This window comes from Piliocolobus tephrosceles, chromosome 15 (assembly GCF_002776525.5).
Source record: "Piliocolobus tephrosceles isolate RC106 chromosome 15, ASM277652v3, whole genome shotgun sequence".
Classification (NCBI taxonomy): Eukaryota; Metazoa; Chordata; class Mammalia; order Primates; family Cercopithecidae; genus Piliocolobus; species Piliocolobus tephrosceles.
In genome coordinates this window covers 55,034,030-55,052,295 of record NC_045448.1, presented here as the reverse complement: position 1 = coordinate 55,052,295, position 18,266 = coordinate 55,034,030, and the positions used below count along the sequence as shown (strand labels likewise).

General features: G+C 43.5%; 1 protein-coding gene across 1 annotated transcript in view; it reads right to left on the bottom strand.

Moving 5' to 3' along the window:
- SPTBN1 (spectrin beta, non-erythrocytic 1) overlaps positions 1-18,266 on the bottom strand; it is a 105,176-nt gene that overhangs the window by 10,361 nt on the left and 76,549 nt on the right. Inside the window, exons 17-25 of the mRNA XM_031934202.1 lie at positions 14,358-14,448; positions 9,054-9,200; positions 7,301-7,564; positions 6,434-6,658; positions 5,868-5,957; positions 5,410-5,691; positions 4,620-4,750; positions 2,685-2,889; positions 1,897-2,271 (exon numbers count right to left, since the gene is read on the bottom strand). Of these exons, the coding sequence (XP_031790062.1) occupies positions 1,897-2,271; positions 2,685-2,889; positions 4,620-4,750; positions 5,410-5,691; positions 5,868-5,957; positions 6,434-6,658; positions 7,301-7,564; positions 9,054-9,200; positions 14,358-14,448 (1,810 nt within the window). The remainder of the gene's footprint in view (positions 1-1,896; positions 2,272-2,684; positions 2,890-4,619; positions 4,751-5,409; positions 5,692-5,867; positions 5,958-6,433; positions 6,659-7,300; positions 7,565-9,053; positions 9,201-14,357; positions 14,449-18,266) is intronic.

Genomic DNA, 18,266 nt, shown 5'->3' with positions numbered 1-18,266 from the left:
AAAAAAAAAACAGTTTCTGCAAAAGATGCAAAGAACAAATGGGCTCTGGTTTCCAGTGTGATTTGATTTCCATATCCTAAAGGATTTTTGGAAATATTCTTTGATTATGGCTCAGGTTTAACTCAAATTACAATGAGCAAATTCCCAGGAAATTACTTGAAAAGCTAATTTTCCTACACGATGAACCACATTTTTCAAAACACCTGTTTCCGTGTCTCTGGCTGTTTTCAATTTGCTCACAATAAAATGTAAGGTACAAGAGGACAGCAAAAGTGAAAATTTCCACAAATATGAACTATTGCTTTGCATAGCCACTCAAGACCTCCATCAGTGCTATGTGTCACTTCCACAGCTCCCGTGCAGAATGGAGACAGTGGCAGGAGAAGCTGGCACAAAAGGAAACAACCAAAGAGGAAGCACCACATGCTCCTGGGAGCTTGCACCAAGAGCCTTCCCTTCTGCTGTTATTCTGTGAAAAGAAACCCAGATCAGGTCAATACCTGCAGTAGGACACACATCCTTTTCACTGCTATAAACATCACAGCCCAGTGGGTATGGCAAGGTGCAGACTATCAGACTCGAGGGACTAGATTCCTACCCTCGATGTTCTCTAAGTCTAATGAGGCGAAGGGATTTAATGAAAAAATGAGAGAGCAACTCCATTGTCTCTCAAGTGTCTTGCAGTTCTAAAAGGAAATGATTTTAGAGGTGCAGAGGAAAGACCTACGTTGCTAAGGTGTTTTTAAATTCTATCTCTAGGTATCCCATGTTTCCCTAAACTTTTGTTATATGATAATAGTTAGAAAACATTTATAGAGATTTCACTATGTCGTATATTTTGCACCTCAATCCTTAAAGTACTAGGGAACCAAAGCTTAGAGAGGTAAATTAAACTTGCAGTCATAGTGACAGGAATTAAGAATTAAGGGGAAGTGAGAGAGAACAACAAAGTGGTCCCTTCACAGAACAAATCCCAAAGTATACCAAAGCTATCTAGAGGCTGAGACACTGGACTGGGTCAGCCCAAGGCCATATCTGGGTGGCCTGTTTCTGGAAATGAAGATTTATTGGAACACAGCTACGCTCATTCATCTTCTGTCTATGGCTGCTTTATGCTACAATAACAGAGGGCAGAGCTGCAACAAGAGAGTGTGTATCTCATAAAGCTGAAAATACTTACTATTTGGCATTTAACGGAAAAAGCTGAGATAATTTAGATACTCAATATACTCTTAACAACAAGAACCCCTGACATAATCAGGGATAACATCTTTAATAAAACTGGCTTCTTCTCTAGGGCCATGAAACTTGGAAGAAAAAAACTACGTTTGTTTTTCAATTAAAAGGCAGAAGACTAAACAAGAAACCGTGCAGAGACCAGAAAGAACACTAGAGAGTGATTACACTAGATTCTGTTATATTGTTACTACTTTGTCAAACATCTTTTAAACAAAGTCTTGGTTCCAGTCATTTTATACTGGGGATGAGGCATGATAACATGTCAGAATCCTGTTTTTTCTTTTTCTAGACATATAACTTAGAACCTGGTTGATGAAAAACAGTAAGGTATTATTTTGGAAATTGTTCTGGATGGATATGCTAACATAGTAAAAACACTTGCTGAGGCCTATAACTTGCAAACGTTTGTGCATGCATCGGTGTATTTATTTTAATCATGGGGGCACTCATCTAATGTTCGCAAATGTGGCAAATGCAGACCTTTAGGGACTGATAAGTTCTCCCAAATGGAGCACTATTACAAAGTGGGTACATGTATGTGCTTAATTGGGGCAATTCTTTTGAGAAGCCAAGGAACAGGGAGATACTTACAGATGCCCAAAAATATTCTATGGAGAAAAAGCCTCCCCAGCACCGCTGGGTGGCTGCCCTACCCACCTGTGTGCCCAGAGCCTGGATGTCATGCTCAAATGTAGTGTGCATTCTCTGTAAGGTCTCCACTGTGTTCTGATCTCTCCCAAGCTCCTCAGGGAGTTTCTTGTGTTTGTCCTGTATACGCCCAAAGATCTCCTTGGCATCGTGGTAAAACTTGTGCAGTTCATAGGAAGCGGCAAGAATCTGTGTTCTTGTGTCAATGAGCTCCAGGAGGTCGGCCCAGGCTTCATTGAGGCCGTCCTTCCATTCAGCGATGGTGGCGGCATCTGAATGTCCAGAGTTGATGAGCTCATCTGCCATGTGATTGACTGTGTCCACACGCTCCTGCCCAATGTTCCCGGTGTCTCGGGCAAATTCCCGGAATCGTTCTTGTAACATCTGAAACGGGGATGGGTAAGGAAATCAGTGAGAGCACTGTGAACTCTGTACTTCTTGATCACATGAATACCTTTTGGAAAGAAACTGCCTCTAAGCAAGATGTAACCAATAATACTCATGACTTAAGAACAACAGATCTTAGCTCGAGAAAGCAACTGGGTTTCCTTCTTGCTCACTGCAGCAGAGTGAGGCACTACCTTTCCTTTTACTACCGGCGGAAGGGGTGCACAGAGAGGTTAGCCAACCTAAATGCAAGTCACCTGCTTAAAAAAGAACCACCACCTTAAAACTAAACCCCAAGACCTCTGATTGGAGTCCAGGGCATTTCATCTGTTCACAGATAAGGAATGCAAATGGCCTTCCACACCATGGCTCACTGCACAACCAACTCATGCACTGCCTCAAGTACTTGCCGTGACATGCTCATAGTCCTGTCCCAGTTCATGGGACCCTGCGACCACCTCCCTCTCAGCGATCCACTGCTCCAGGTCGTCCACCTCCCGGTTGAGCTGGAATAATCTGTGTCTCTCATCCAGCTTGCCTCTTCTCTCTTCAGCAAGGTCTTTCAGACCAGCGTACAGTTTATCCACTTTGGATTGCCGCATGCTAATGCGCTCACTGAAAAAGAAAGGAAGCAATGGGGAGAAAAAGAATCTTAAATGTCAATTTTCTTCAGGGGAAAAACAAATGAGGTGGAGATAATGGGAGAGCATATTACATCATATTTCTCAAAGGAAACTCTGGTTAACCTACTGAGCATGAAAAATAAAACTCTGAAATGGGCCATAATTTGAAGTCACAAAGAGCCAATATATAAACAAAAGAGCCAATATGTAAGCTAAATTCGCCTACCCCTACTATTACACTGGGATGGGTAGTGCCTCACTCTGCTGCAGTGAATAGTGGGGGTAGGCGAATTTAGCGGGGAGAGGAGGAAATTCTCTCTGCACCTCTGGCTCTGCAAATCAGGATTTCCTTTGACATTAAAAGTTAATGCAAAAATCTTCCCAGTCAGGAAGGTGGCAAAAGAAAAAGTAAGTTAATGTAAAATCCAGAGCAGTCTTGCATTCTCTGGTACCAGGCTGCCAGAGGAACAAATGACACAGCCAGTGTGGCACGCACGGCCCTCTACCTTCTCTGGGCTGAGTGCACATCCTTGTTAGGAGGGCTGGACCGGCTGCTCCATCTCATGAGTCCCAGGTGCTCAGTCAGGAGACTGAATTCCCCTCCCTCCAACTTCTCCCCAGAGTGATGGTCTACAAACCAGAATATCAGAGGCAAGGACATGTTGGTGCCTATCCCTGGAGATTAGGAAGGCCACTTTCCTGGGAATCCTGATCGTGAACACCTAAAGAACCTCCTACACCAACAGAGCCACTGACCTCATCTCCTCTAACCCGCCCTGGTTAAATGCACAAGGCCAATTCCTTTCCAAATCATAAAAGGCATTACACAAAAAGCCTAAAATGACTGCTTTGGAAGTTAATACAGGGGTCTGGTATAGAATGGATGAGTACTACACACTCACTTCTTGTTTTTTTTTTTTCCTCGAGGGTGTTCTAATCACTTGATATCTAAGACTTAGGAGGTGTTTTCATTTTGTTCTTCCTGGAAGCCCCTTCATTTTATAGGTCCATGCATTCTTATCTAATGCTCCTCTTAAAACTAGTAATTACTGGATGACTTTTTCAACCCAAGGGTAAGTGCTATGACTATCTGTATCCACCAAGCAAGTCAACCTGTACTTCTGATCATTTTTATTTTTTTGAGACAAGGTCTCACTCTGTCACCTAGGCTGGAGTGCAGCAGTGTGATCATGGTTCACTGTGGCCTCAAACTCCTGGACTCAAACCATCCTCCCAACCTCAGCCTCCTGAGTAGCTGAGTAGTACAGATGTGTGCTACCACACCCAGCTGTTTTTCGTATGTTTTGTAGAGATGAGGTTTCGCCACGTTGCCGAGATTGGTCTTTGGCCCCCGGGCTTAAGCAATCCTCCCACCTTGGCTTGCTAAAGTGCTGGGATTTTACAAGTCTAAGCCACTGTACGTTGACTGCCCAGCCTAGTCAACCTGTCCTTTTGACTCATGACACCAGTACTCTTTCAGGAGAGCCTTGGCCAGAAGAAGATATTTAACCCACAAGAGCAATTTCCTAATGTAACAGTTCACCCATCCTAATCATGATACGATGTTTTAAATAATGGGACTGTTTTAAAAATGCTTCTCAAAGATTTGCCTTACCAGCAATTCATGATGAATGCTGCCATTATCTTTTGGTAGGGGTTAGCAAGAGACCCTCACTGAGAGGAGTCGAGAGCAGGGTCTCACCCTCATGAAGCAGCACTCACCTTTCAGGATGGCTGTCGGCCACCAGGGCCCGGCTGGTCTTGGAGAGCTGATGCACGGTCTCTGCATAGTCCTCCACAGCTTGTTCTAAGATCTGGTGCTTCTTCAACATGGAGACAGCACTCTGCTCATCCTGCAAAGACAGTAGAATGTCACAACCACAGCTGTCCCCTCCGGCCCTATACCACCTTAAGGAGCGACAGACCAGCTGCTCAGCAGGGTAGGAGGAAGGATCAGTAGAAAGAAAAACTCCAGAGGTACGGTATGGACAGTGGAACACAGAAGTGTTCCAAAAGCTTTCATAAGGACTGGATCACAGAAACCTGTGCAGAAGATAAACACAAGGAGGACACAGAACGAGCAGGGCCCCTCTCAGAGAAAAGCCTGGGCAGACCAAGTGTGCCTGGTTCACTGGAATTCCTCAAGGTCCATCAGTTATGTAAGTGACAGCATTCCAGGAACCTTACAATACTTTCAAATTGTCTCCAAGCCATCCTGTATTTTGTAAAGTTTAGGGAACCTATAAATAGACAGCAGGAAGGACTCTGGCATATTTCAAAGATGAAGGGATGAACCTGGTCTTAATGGCACACTAGGGTTCAGATAAGAAAATGCTGCACCAAAGGGAAACCAGCAGCTGGACCTCAGACACCTTCACGCACATGGTGTCCCCTTAACACTCAAAGGCTACAAGGGAAGTTTTTATGAAGACAGAGTCCGACAGCAGAAAGCAAGCTCAGGGTTTAAATCCAAGGTTCACCTGGGGCAGGGATGCTTCCCGTCTCCTCTCACCTTGGCCTTCTCCTCTGACATCATGTACAGCTCCTGCTCGCTCATCCAGGCTTCGGCCTCGGCAGCGTCAAAGTAGTACTGCTGGGCCCGGTGTGCCTCCTCCAGTCGCCTGTGGCGTTTCTCCGTCTCCTCAATGAGGAGTCCCCACAGCTGCTTCAGGTCGGCAAGCCTCTGTCTGATGGCCTCAGCGTTGAGGCTGCTGCTGTCAGTGACAATGTTTTGGCTCCTCTCAAAGATGTCATCAATGCGAGGCTGGTGTCCCTGGATTTCTTTCTGGAGGGTCTGGAGGGAGTAGAAAACACACACAAAGGCTTGCTAAATGGCAACTGTCTGGTGCTTATGTCAAGCTGTTAGGGCCAAAAAGAAATCGCAAGGCTCCAAAACTCTCTGCCATTCTCAGTCTCATAATTTAGAGCAATTATTTATCAGATAGAAATAGCCTGAGCAGAAAGGTTTACCTGATTTTTCTTTATTAACAGCTGCACAGTCTGGAGGTTGTGGCCATGATCCGTGGAAGTTGCCAAAGGCATCCTCTCTCCAACCCACAACTGGGAAAAATTGTAAATAAGTGGTCAGATCCACTCAGAGGAACAAATACACGACAGAAACAAGAGCGGTGAGGGGCAGTGAGGGACAGCAAGGGTGAGCTTCAGAGAGTGCTCAGCCCCCTCGGGAGGGCTGTCTGGGGAAGCATGCCCTTGTTCTCCGAGACAAGGGTAGAGAGAGTCTTTCCAACTTTACCTCATCCTCAAGATCAGACTCACTGTGAGTCCTCATTACTTTTAAAAAGTCTGTTTTAGGGCCGTTAAAATCCTAGAGTATCCCTAGATAACGTGAGCAGCACAATGGAGTTGCACTTAGTGTGAAAAGGGAAAGAAACTTTAGACCATCCAGAGCGTGGACTTTGACAGCTCAGCTTGCCAACGTGGCCCAAGGTGAGGTTGACTGAGAAGTGAGAACATGGGCTTTAGGACAGGCAAGGGGGCTTGTGGAAAAGCCATGTGTACAGCAGGGGTCGACTCACGATCTCGTCCTCCACATCCCTGTTGAACTGATGGATCTCTTTGGAGGCCAGCAGGTTATGCTTCCTCTCGTTCAAAGGCTCCAGCAACTCCATGAACTTGGTCTGCACGGTGAGGCGCTTGCTGTCCACCTCGTCGGTGCTCTTCCCTTCCTGACTCAGGGCCTGGGCTTGGCTTTGGAGCTCTTCGATCTCCTTCTTCCGTACTTCCATCTGATTCTCCAGCATCTGAAGGCAAAGAAGCAGCCTCAGCGCTCAGCAGAGACTACTTTTGCAGTGACTGGCTCTAAGCAGTACTGCTGGGCCTGGGACTTGGCCACACTGCAAAGCCAGCAATGGGAGCCACTGGAAGATTTTGCCACTGATTAGCTTTTTCAACATCAATGGAACTGTTTTCAAGTACATTTGAGGTAAATTCATTTGCCCTTAAAGTCCTCTACAGTGATGTAATATAAACAGTTACTTTTATTATCTATAAAGTGCCTTGAACAACTCAGATAACTGTCACAAATCAAGATGTTAAACAACAAAGTATGTGAATATTTCTTTCATTGTAAAATGCAGAATTGAATGAGATGAGTATTTATTTAACTGTTAAATAGCGGTAACATCATTAACTAAGAAAATTATCAATCCCATACACAGACAGCCGACACCCAATACTCCTAATACTGTGCCTTTCTAGGCTGGACAGGTATCTTTCTATTCTGGAAATGTTGTATGATGCTGTTAGAGCAAGTACTTTTCTGGGTTAAAAATGCCTTCCCATGGAAGGTGGACTCCTGAGAATGCAGTGAGTGAGAAAAGACTGTAAGGACTACGGCTGTAAAACACAAACAAACCCAAGTCCATGATGGCTTGTCCACTTGCCTGTTGCTTTTTCAGCAGGATATTGACGCTGGTCAGGTCTTTGCCGTAGTCATCAGACTGAATCTGACTCTCCAGGCCGTGCAGCCATTTGTCTAGATCTGCGCAGCTCTGGGTGAAAAGTTCGGCCTTGTTTGCATCAAAGAGCCGCTGGGCCTTGGTCTGGGTAGTGGATTCAAGGACTTCCCACATTTCATGTAAACCAGTGAGTTTCTCCTTCACCACAGCTTCTGTTTCAGGCTTTTCTGAAATGAGCTGCATTCCTTCCTGGAAAACAAAACCAGCATGGTTGTAAATAAACAGTTTGCTACAGAAAAAATGTCACTGTGAAAAACAAACCTAGGACATTTGATCTGTGATTTACCCATTCATTCAACACACACAGTATTTCCACATGAAGTTACTGCTCAATAAAATCAACAATGGCCTAGCTTGCGTACATTACATGGGTTTCATGGGAATGAAGCAATAAATGCTACATGCTGAAACAGTTTCGACTGAGGCAATGGAATACTGAATGCTAATAACCTGACCTCATCCCCTCTACTCCATGACCAAAGATGATATAAAACACACTATTATTATTGTTATTATTTTGAGACAGGGTCTTGTTCTGTCACCCAGGCTGAAGTATAGTGGCGTGATCTTAGCTCACTGCAACCTCTGCCTGCTGGGCTCGTGCCTCAGCCTCCCCAATAGCTGGGATTACAGGCGCACACCACCAGGCCTGGCTATTTTTGTAGGTTTCATAGAGATGGGGTTTCCCCATGTTGGCCAAGCTGGTCTCAAACTCCTGGCCTCAAGTAATTCACCCGCCTTGGCCTCTCAAAATGCTGGGATTACAGGCGTGAGCCACCATGCCCTGCCAACACATTATTTTAACCATGAAGAATCTGTAACAATTTAAAAAGTCTAAAAGGAGAGAAAGGAGGGGTGGGGAACTCCACATTCATCTTCAGTTATGCTGCACAGAATCTCTCTGTGCCAGAATTACACGTTATAATAATTATTATAGTGCCTGGTATACAGTAGTCCCACAGGAAAAATGAATTTTAAAAAATATGTATATATTTAAAATTATGTGCAATCTGTCACAGTGCAACACAAATAATATGATCAAGACAGTGGAATCCCTGCACGAGAGCTCACAGTCCATCAGCAACAGCAGATGAGAGGCATGACAGAAACTAAATGCTTAATATTCGTTCTAAGATAAATCAAGCATTTTCTACTATCTGGTTGGGTTTCTGCTTTTTTCCCTTTTGATGGGTTGAATTCAGGAACCCATAAGTGCAAAGGGAGCTGCTATTACTGGCTGTGTAACTTACGTAAATGCACAGATAAGACTCAGATGTGCTGGAAAATGTGCTAAATAAAAAGGAGGTTATTACAACCCTGTTTGTTTTCTCACCATGGCCACATCAAATTTTTTTTTTTTTTTTTTTTTTTTTTTTTGAGGCGGAGTCTTGCTCTGTCCTCCTGGCTGGAGTGCAGTGGCCGGATCTCAGCTCACTGCAAGCTCCGCCTCCCGGATTTACGCCATTCTCCTGCCTCAGCCTCCCGAGAAGCTGGGACTACAGGCGCCTGTCACCTCGTCCAGCTAGTTTTTCTGTTTTTAGTAGAGACGAGGTTTCACTGTGTTAGCCAGGATGGTCTCGATCTCCTGACCTCGTGATCCGTCCGTCTCGGCCTCCCAAAGTGCTGGGATTACAGGCTTGAGCCACCGCGCCTGGCCACATCAAATGTTTTAACTCACCTTCTCGATTTTGTCAAGCCATTCTTTGTTGGATGCAAGTTCTGCCATAAATGCTTGATGCTTCAACCATTTACTGTGCAGATTTCTGGCTTCATCGTAAGACATGTCCTGAGCTGTGAGCATCTTCTCATTGATCCAGAGAGACAGCTAGGGAAAGATCAGAAGGATTCAGAGATTGTGATCCTAGACATCAGCCTTTTTTCCGCCTGCAAAGGGTTGTGTTTACGTCATATTATGCATACTATACACATTTCCATAGTGACAGACAACCAAATATTTAACTTCACAACTCCGACCCGTCATGACAGGTGTCCATTAGATGAAGCTTGTACCTGACCTCTGCTCCAAACTATATCTAACATTCATTCCAGAAGTACAAAAGCTCTATAAGCTAGCTTTCAAACTGTTTGGCACTCAAAACTGGCTTTCCCCACAAAAGGCCCGTGTTTAAAATTCTGCCCTAACCAGTCCAAGACACGACCCTTTTTCTCTTCCAAATATCTGTGTCAGCTATACCATGTTAATCATGATTGACTTTTACCCCATTTGGCAATCCTTCTAACTCTTTTAGTTCTTTTTATTTAAAAAAACAAAACAAACACTACTTATTTATAACCTCCTTTTTGCGGGTGCATCGAAGGGAATGCCAAAAGGCATAAATAACTCGCTCACTGTAGGACTAAGGCAACAATGATGCCCTTTCAATGTTTCCTTCAAGTTTGAGTCACCTGCACCTCTTTTTCTATAGCCTCAAGTTCTCTGAAAACCTTTCATTCACACCAAGAACACTTCACAGGACTTGATTTTGAGACCCAACATGTCCGCTTGGATCTGAACTCTGGAGAGCCACACAAAGGCTGCAGGCCGCTGACAGACCTGAGAAAGGAGCTGTCTTACTGGGGTCAGCCGAACGCCAGGCCCAGACCCACTTTTGCTGGCTTCCATCCCGAATCGGCCCTGGCTCATTACTGCTTGCCTGTAATGGCCATGCCAGAGTTCTGATTCCCACTCCATTTGCTGTGCTAACCTAGGAAGAGCTTTTTGTTTGCCCAGGCTGAAGATACACAAAAGAATGCAGAGCCAGCCTGGAATCAGAAGCAACCAACTGAAGGGACCATGTCCCTTCTCCTAAGTGACCGTGAGAAGCCCACTTTTATACCAGTTATTGTCACAACAAATGGGCACCTTAAATCCTTCATGGTTCTATCAACAAAGATCTAGAAGTGGCACATAAAACCAGTAGAAGTACTTACAGAATTAACATTTCCAAGGCCCTTCCACTTCCGCTGTGGGCTGCTGCCAGGAAAGGCTCCCCCAGAGATTTGTTTTTTGGAAATGACATCAAGGAGAGTGATGTGCGTCACAGGAGCCCCCCGGCTCTGAAAGTGGGTGAACTCTTGGGTATTGTCCCTACCTTTCTCGGGCTACTCACCACGCAGGGAATGGCACAGGGGGCAGAGGGTGGGAGGGGGTTAAAAGCAAAAGGTAGTGAGATTTTTGATGTCACTCTCTGTTGAGGGAAAAACTAGCAAATCTCATAAAGCCCTTCGTCATCAAAGACAATGGATGTATTACACAATAAAGGCACTGCACTTCCTACTTTGAAATAATTATCTATGTTCCAGTTTTCTGGGCAGCTAAATCTGAAAGACTATGGCCATTCAATCTTAGGGGAAAAGAGGTTAAAGGGAAACTGAATGACAAAATTTTTCCCTGTATTCTGTACATACACACAAAATAGAAGGCATTTATCGATTCTAAGTGCCAAGGACATTCACATATTTTCACTATTCATAACCACCTACCCAAGAGGGATTAAAGAGAGAGAGAGGGAGCGCTACATAAAAATCAGAGGCTTATAAACAAATCTGCTCTTTGCTGAACACATCATCCTACAGATAAAGCATCATGCGATACAGCACAATGAAATGGATCTATGGAACTTGCTAGTTCATCAGCATTCTGGAGCCAGAGTTACAGTTATTATTTGTGGGCATTTACAAAGGTCATTTAAGAATTTACTCATTCTCTGCAGAAAAGAACACGGTGCAGATTGGAAAAAGGTAAGGAAAAAATACTTTGATCATTGAATTAAGCTAACAGCAAAGGACTAACGCACATCCCTGCACCAGACACATGTAGACATACTGCCTGCCTTCCTGGAAAAATAAAAATCAGTTCCAGAAAATAGGTGGTATAGTGTGAGGAAATACCACAAAAAAAGGAACACCTTTAAAATCATTCATTCATTTTTCAGGATATCACATTAAAATAACACTACAGGCCAGGTGCGGTGGCTCACGCCTGTAATCCCAGCACTTCAGGAGGCCAAGGCAGGTGGATCACTTGAGGCCAGGAGTTCAAGACCAGCCTGGCCAAGAGGGTGAAACCTCATCTCTACTAAAAATACAAAAACTAGCTGGGTGTGGTGGCACATGCCTGGAATCCCAGCTACTCGGAAGGCTGAGGTAGGAGACTCGCTTGAACCCAGGAGGTGGGGGCTGTAGTGAGCCGAGATCCCACCACTGCATTCCAGCCTGGGCAACGGAGAGAGACTCTGTCTCAAAACAAAACAAAAACACTACAAAGATGATGATGGTTTCTATCTTCCCACTGTAACTGGGAATAAGAGGGTCCCTGCTCATTCCAGCATACTGTATATGCCAGCATACTGTATTGCTGGTACAATAGTTGTCCTCATCTAGGCGGTGTTTATGCGGGTGGCAACAGGGGTAGATCTTACAACCCACACCTTCTCTAGCCAAGGCACCCAACAAGGAAGGAAGCCGAAAAAAGAGACAAACCCCTGGATTCCCCATACCTTGAACAATACCAACATCCTGTAATAATAATAAATTTGACCTCTGAGTGCTCTGTAAATATCTACCAGAATGACAGGTAGATTATCAAATGTAGGGCTGGTCCACACACAAACACCATTCTCAAAAGATTCTGGCTTAAAAGGGGTATATTTTAATAAGGCTGAATGATGGAAAAATTTATAGCCAACAACTGTATCACCCTTTTGATTATAGTACTATACCAAGGGTTTTAGAGCCCCCAAGCTTGACCTAAATTCCACCAACCATGCAGAGACTACACATGCTGGTGTGCGATACACGACACCTCCCACACGCACTATGGCTGTACTAACTTCTAATGTGGCTCAAGGACAGACAGGCAGAACAAGGGAAGACAGGATAAACCAGGATGAGTTGGCAGAGCAGTCACATGGAGATATGCAAATCATCTCCTGGACATAAAAAGCCCCACCTAAACTTTCCTGTGTCCTTTGAGGAGAAGTCACAGAAGACAGAGCCCCTGGGCCTGCCTCACAATCACTGGAACTCAGCCAAGGTGTGTGTGGAGGAGAGAACTCCTCATAACCAGGGATGCTAATTTAGAGCAAGTGGAAACAAAGATCTAAAGACCTATTAAGACTGACCATTTTCTGTGATTCCATTGGGAAGAACTAAAACTTTATGTACTTATTTTCCCATATATGTCTACTTGTGAAATCTACATATGTCAGTGGAAAATAAGAAACTGGAAATTTCCAATACAAATGAGTTTCTCTCAAGGGTTCCCTGGCCACTCATGTGCTCGCTCCCTGGCCTTCTTTTTCTCAGATTTAACCTTAGCTTTACCATGGTTAGGTAAATGAATTTCATCTTATTAACTTGCCCTTTAAAAGCAGGAGTGTGGGATCCCATTGACCTCCCCATCCCCAGGAATACAGGCTGAGGTTACAGGGAGTCACTGATGGTTCCTCAAGGTGGAACAGGGACTACCAATCTGTGAAAGGCACAGTTCAAGCTGCAAACACCTCTTCATCCCTTTTACTCCCTATGGTGAAAAATGGCAACTGATGTTACTGCAGCACACTAGGCCAACTCCATAGAGCTAGCTTTAGATCCCATTACTCTCTTCTATGCCCTGTCTTGGAACACGAATGCCTCTGTAAATGAGTATCCTATTCAAATGGGTTACTAATGCTTGCGTGTCACTTAGAAGAGGCACTCCTGTCTTCAGCCTGTCTGGCTCCAGGCAAATCCCCCAGAGACCTAGATTCATCAATGTGGTGCTTAAAGCTGACAGACCCTAAGCTTATAGTTTAGGGGCTTTCCTTCTTAAGGTTATGCTGCAAGAGCATATTGCAAGATTCACAGTAAGACAGCAGTTTAACGGACGCAAAGGATTGCTTCTGTTATACGTGATCTAACGCAGCTGTCATTGGAGCCGTATTTCTTTTAATGCACAGTCACACGTTTGCATGCAGGGTGTCTGCGATGATAGGAGTTGTATGCTCAGCATATGACCTGATTCTACCCCCATACTCTTAGCCCCATCAAGGTTCCTGCAGTTTTGTGTGGATATTCCTCACCCCATTTTTGCCTGAGGATTTTTATTTTAATAAACCAGAGAGGGCTGAGTGTCTGTTGTTCTCCAGCAGAGAGAGAAATATGGTATGCTCATGAACTCACATGTGAAATCAGCTAGATGCTATCCTCCAACTAGCGTGCAGAGAAACTACTTTTTTCTGGCCAACTTTAGATTTCAAAGTTTGTGCACGTATCAGAAGAGCATGAAGGAGTACAATGATCATCAGATTAATACCACATGTTAAAACTTGGTGCGTGGAATCAGCATTACTGCTCTTTGCATGTTAGATACAGCCTGAAAGATGGATAGACGAAGGTCTTAAGTGAGTAAGAAACTAATTTGTATTTTTAAAATCTCCACTTCTTACTTGGGTAGCCAGTTTCAGTTCCCTTTGGTTCTTTCCTTCCATACCATTGAAATGTACATTGCTTAAAAGAGTGAAAACATGACACTAAATGCTTTTAGGTTGCACAATATTCTAGGACATCCATGTCCAATAGAACTTCCTTTGACCATAGAAATTTGTGTTGTCTAACATGGTAGCCACTAGTCACAGCTGGCTATGGAGCACTAAAATATAGCTAGTGATGGAAGAACTACGCTCTTAGTTTTATTTAATTATAGTTAATTTAAAAAGAAATAGCCAACCAACCATAAAGACATTGTGGCTGGTGGCTACTGTAATGAACAGTGGAGTACTATACTATTAATATAATATTCTAGATTATAATGATCTAATTAAGCTGTAACTTGTAGGCTGGAGAACTGACGAAGTGCCACATATCCCTGCCTGCGAGTCAAATGGGTGCTATGGATTTCTGGTTTCATTAATTTTATAATTCAAAAGGCTCTTATGCTAAATGCTGGTTGGCAATTGCTATTACTGGAATCCAGGAATGGAGGGATTAAAAAGCAACATACCTCTTGACAATCTTGCAGGAATTTCTGTAGATCCCTGTTGTCCTTCAACCTCATCAAAAGTTCACTGGCTGTCTCACGATTCTTCCTATGTCTATTAGAATGGTAACAAAAATAATTTTTAAAGAAGAAAGTAGAGAATCTTGAAATACAGAATACAAATCAATGTCTTTCCTGAATTTCTAACTACGCTAAAAAGAGTTCGCTTGCAGTTCTCAATAATGTGAAGAGACAAGATAAAGAGATTTTAGCATCCTCCAAAGGAGTAAGCCGCAGTTCCAGAGAGACCCAAATACCTGCCCAAACTACACAACAGGCCGAACATACTGTCAAATGATCTATACAAATCTGGTGCCTCCTAATCTGGTGTTGAGAAAAAAATACGAGCACACGCTATGTACAAGTCCTTATTTTAGGCACCGGGGGAGAACTGGAAACTTATTTTCAAGAAGCTTATAACTGGGTGACACATACAAGGCTAAGAAAACATATATATAATCATGTAACTGGTTTTAAACAAATGTTTCCTGATAAACAGTTTCTCATCTTAAAAAAAACTCACCAAAAATAAAACAAAAAGGAATGAAAATTTTTAGACCTGTAAGACTACATACTAACTCAATTCCACTTTTAATCAATTGATAAGGGTAGTTTAAGCTCAAATAAGTTAAAACACAAAACCTTAAATAAATAACTTGTTAGAATTAGAAAGAGCTGCTGAATTTGGTAAACGCTAAAGTAAAGGGGGTGCTCACTCCCTACTTGGTTCCTTCCCCATCTGCTGTGAAGGTGCCAGCATTCTTTGGCAAACTTCCTTCATGCATCCAGTGGCTTAGAGACTGGAAACTGAGAAAGAGCAGCGTGAATGCCTAGCAAAGGATTGTCTTCCAGTGGCTCCACCACAACAGGGGAGAGCTTTACTTCCAATAGGGGAGGACCCACTAAGGATTCAGAAGCACTGCCATACATACACTTCCTTGATATTCCTGAGTTGCCTAAGCAAGAAAGCCAGTCTATATTCAGGGTATTAAGACAGATAAAGGAAGAGTGCAACTGAGGACAGCTGGGTTTCCAATCTGATTCGCAGAGCAATTTCTTACTGCCTGTGCCTGCACAAGGTCTCTCCTCCATCCACCAAACCGTGAGGCAGGGATGAGGAAGAACACATAGCCTTGGATTCTCCATCATGCTGAGTAAAAGCAGCGTGGTGAACACGTGCTACTGACTGGTGTCTGAAGAAACTTCCCCAGGAGAAAGAAAGATGTTAGAGTAGAGATGCATGCACCACACAGGCCCTCAGTGGCTGCGGACAATGCAGTGTCATAGCCGTTGTCTGCCTGGAGAACCAAAGGAAAAAGCCCTCTGCCCCTATAGCTCCTGCAGGTATCAGTAGCTACAGAACAGTAGAAATTATACATATTTACATGTTAAAACATCATATATAATTATATTATGTAAATTACAGTATTATATACAATTGTTATAAATAAAAATATTAGGCATATGTTAGATAGAAATAATGCCTTTTTAATTTTTTTAAGTTGAAAGGAGTTCCATAGCATCAGGAAAAGAGATTTTAATATGCTTATCCCACATAGGCAAAATGCAAACATAGAAAAATAGTTACACTATAATGCTAAATGAAAAGAGTTTATACATATTAAACGATACAAAACTCCAACGCATGGGTTAGAAGCCAAACATTTAAATGGCATATGCTACAGACAGGATTAAGGGCAGTAGTTCTCCCCTTGAAAATGTTAGACATTTACTGCTTTTATAACAACAAAAAATAATAAAGGCCAGAGACATTTTATGTCATTGCATCTATCATCAGAGACCAAAATTAAATTTAAAAAAATAAAAGACTGTTAGTGAATTTGGGCTAAAAAGAATTAGTCATCTAAGAATGTGGACGGGTTACGAAGGTCAAAAGGAAACTCCCTTCCCTCAAATTCCAATTCTATTTCGAGGGGAGTTCAAGAACGCAAATCTTTAGAAAGGAGGTAATATGAGTTGGAGTTAGTGACAAACGCAGGAGTCCTGCCCCTAGTCAAAGGGATAAAGGATTCCATTCCCTTCGGCATGGCATCTCATTTAAGTCCTACAGTGGCAGGGAAGAATCCCAGATACTGGAAATTAACAACAGGACACACATCCTCGCCTCTCACGGAAATAACAGAAATGAACGCAGCTTCAAACACTGTCTGGAAAGGTTCATTAAGGGAGAAATACAACCAGACAGAATCCTGAATGTGTTTCTTATATAATCAACTCTCACGCATGCCCAGCAGATACCTGCCCGGGCAGCCTTTCTTTTACAGTGGGACCATCAAGATGGGAAGGAGGAGGCAAGGATTTAGAATCACATGTCCAAATGACGCCGATCTATGTGCAGGTGTGACAATGGCCTTTGTGTGGTGTGAAACACAGCCACACAGGCATCTGGGACTGCCGCTGACTCAGAAAACACTAAAAGAAGCGAGTGTGGCTTAATGGTTTACTAGTGCAATGGACATCATTCACGGGAAGTGAAACTCAGGAAATTCCATGTTGGATCTCGGATTCAATTATAGGCAAGGGCCTGAGAAGGACCTTCTAAAACTAGGCTGTAGCTTCCACAGAACTAAGAGTGCTTTTCCATCTCTCACGTTCTCTCCCCGTCAGAAGACTCAAAAAAGCTCCCTCATCACATGAAGCAGATGTGGGTGTTCTGGTTTCTGTGAATAGTCAAGAACCCCAGGTGCCTGAGTGAAACAACTGGGTAATTTTTAAGCCTGTTTTCCGGTGTGAGAGAGGGTCTTGCTTTATGAAGCTGGATACTGTTCCTTGTTCCCCATGAACTGTGCTGTGGCTGGAATTTCCCTTTTGGTCAGGAGCTCCCTCCCTCCCTGTTCACATCCGCTAGGGCAGGCTGAGGACAGTCTCTCCCCACTCACAGGCACTCTGAAGGCCACTCATGCCCCACCCACATCTGTTAGAGTCAGTGTCTTTGTTCTGGTACTCTTTCATTTCAACAGCTCAGGAGATTTCCTGAATGTAAGCACATTATAATGACTTTACATTCTAGGAGAATCGCTTCACCACAGTGTCAGGATGTTTCGAGGAGCAGGGATTAGATCTGAAGGTTTAGATGTTTACTTAGCTTGTGCTCCTACAACACCTGGAACTCACAAATGTGTGTGTTTTCATAACAGACAAGTACCCTCTAGGGTCAGTTTCAGTTCTGTGGGCCTCTGGGGACATTAAAGTGAAATCAGAGTTCAGTTAACATCAGTGGAGAAAAATCAGAAAATGTAGTTCCTCCCGATGGCAGCTCATCTGGAAGCTCCTCCTTCCATCTTTATTATGCTTACTGATAGTACAGGGTCATTTTTTTTTTCTTGGAATGTTCTTTTTTTAATTATTATTATTATACTTTAACTTCTAGGGTACATGTGCACAACGTGCAGGTTTATTACATAGTACAGGGTCATTTTTACATTTCTTTTTTAAAACTGAGGAAACCTAAGGAAGCTCTGGAACACCAGGAGCCCGGGCTCTTGGTCAAGGGCAAAAGGAAGGTTAAGCCACAACTGAGGACTGCTGCTGCTGAAATGTTTTCTCATATCCAGGAGTCTTAACAGCATCGTCTGCTTCCAACAGCTTTGTACTGTTGCAGCACTGGGGACATAAAAAGAAACCAAGGAAGCACCAAGACAGCTGCACGCCTGCCTGAATGCACATGTCCCTAACAGCCAAGCCTGCCTGCAGGAAACCAGCTGTGTGCATCTAACATGAAGTACATAGGATACCTTATTTACAAAATACTCAGAGTCAGTATGACAAAAAAAGGAAGTCTTTTTCCTCTAGGTTAAGAATGCTTTGCCCAATCACTGTTTCTCACACTCATTTAAGGAGGGTTTAGTGGAT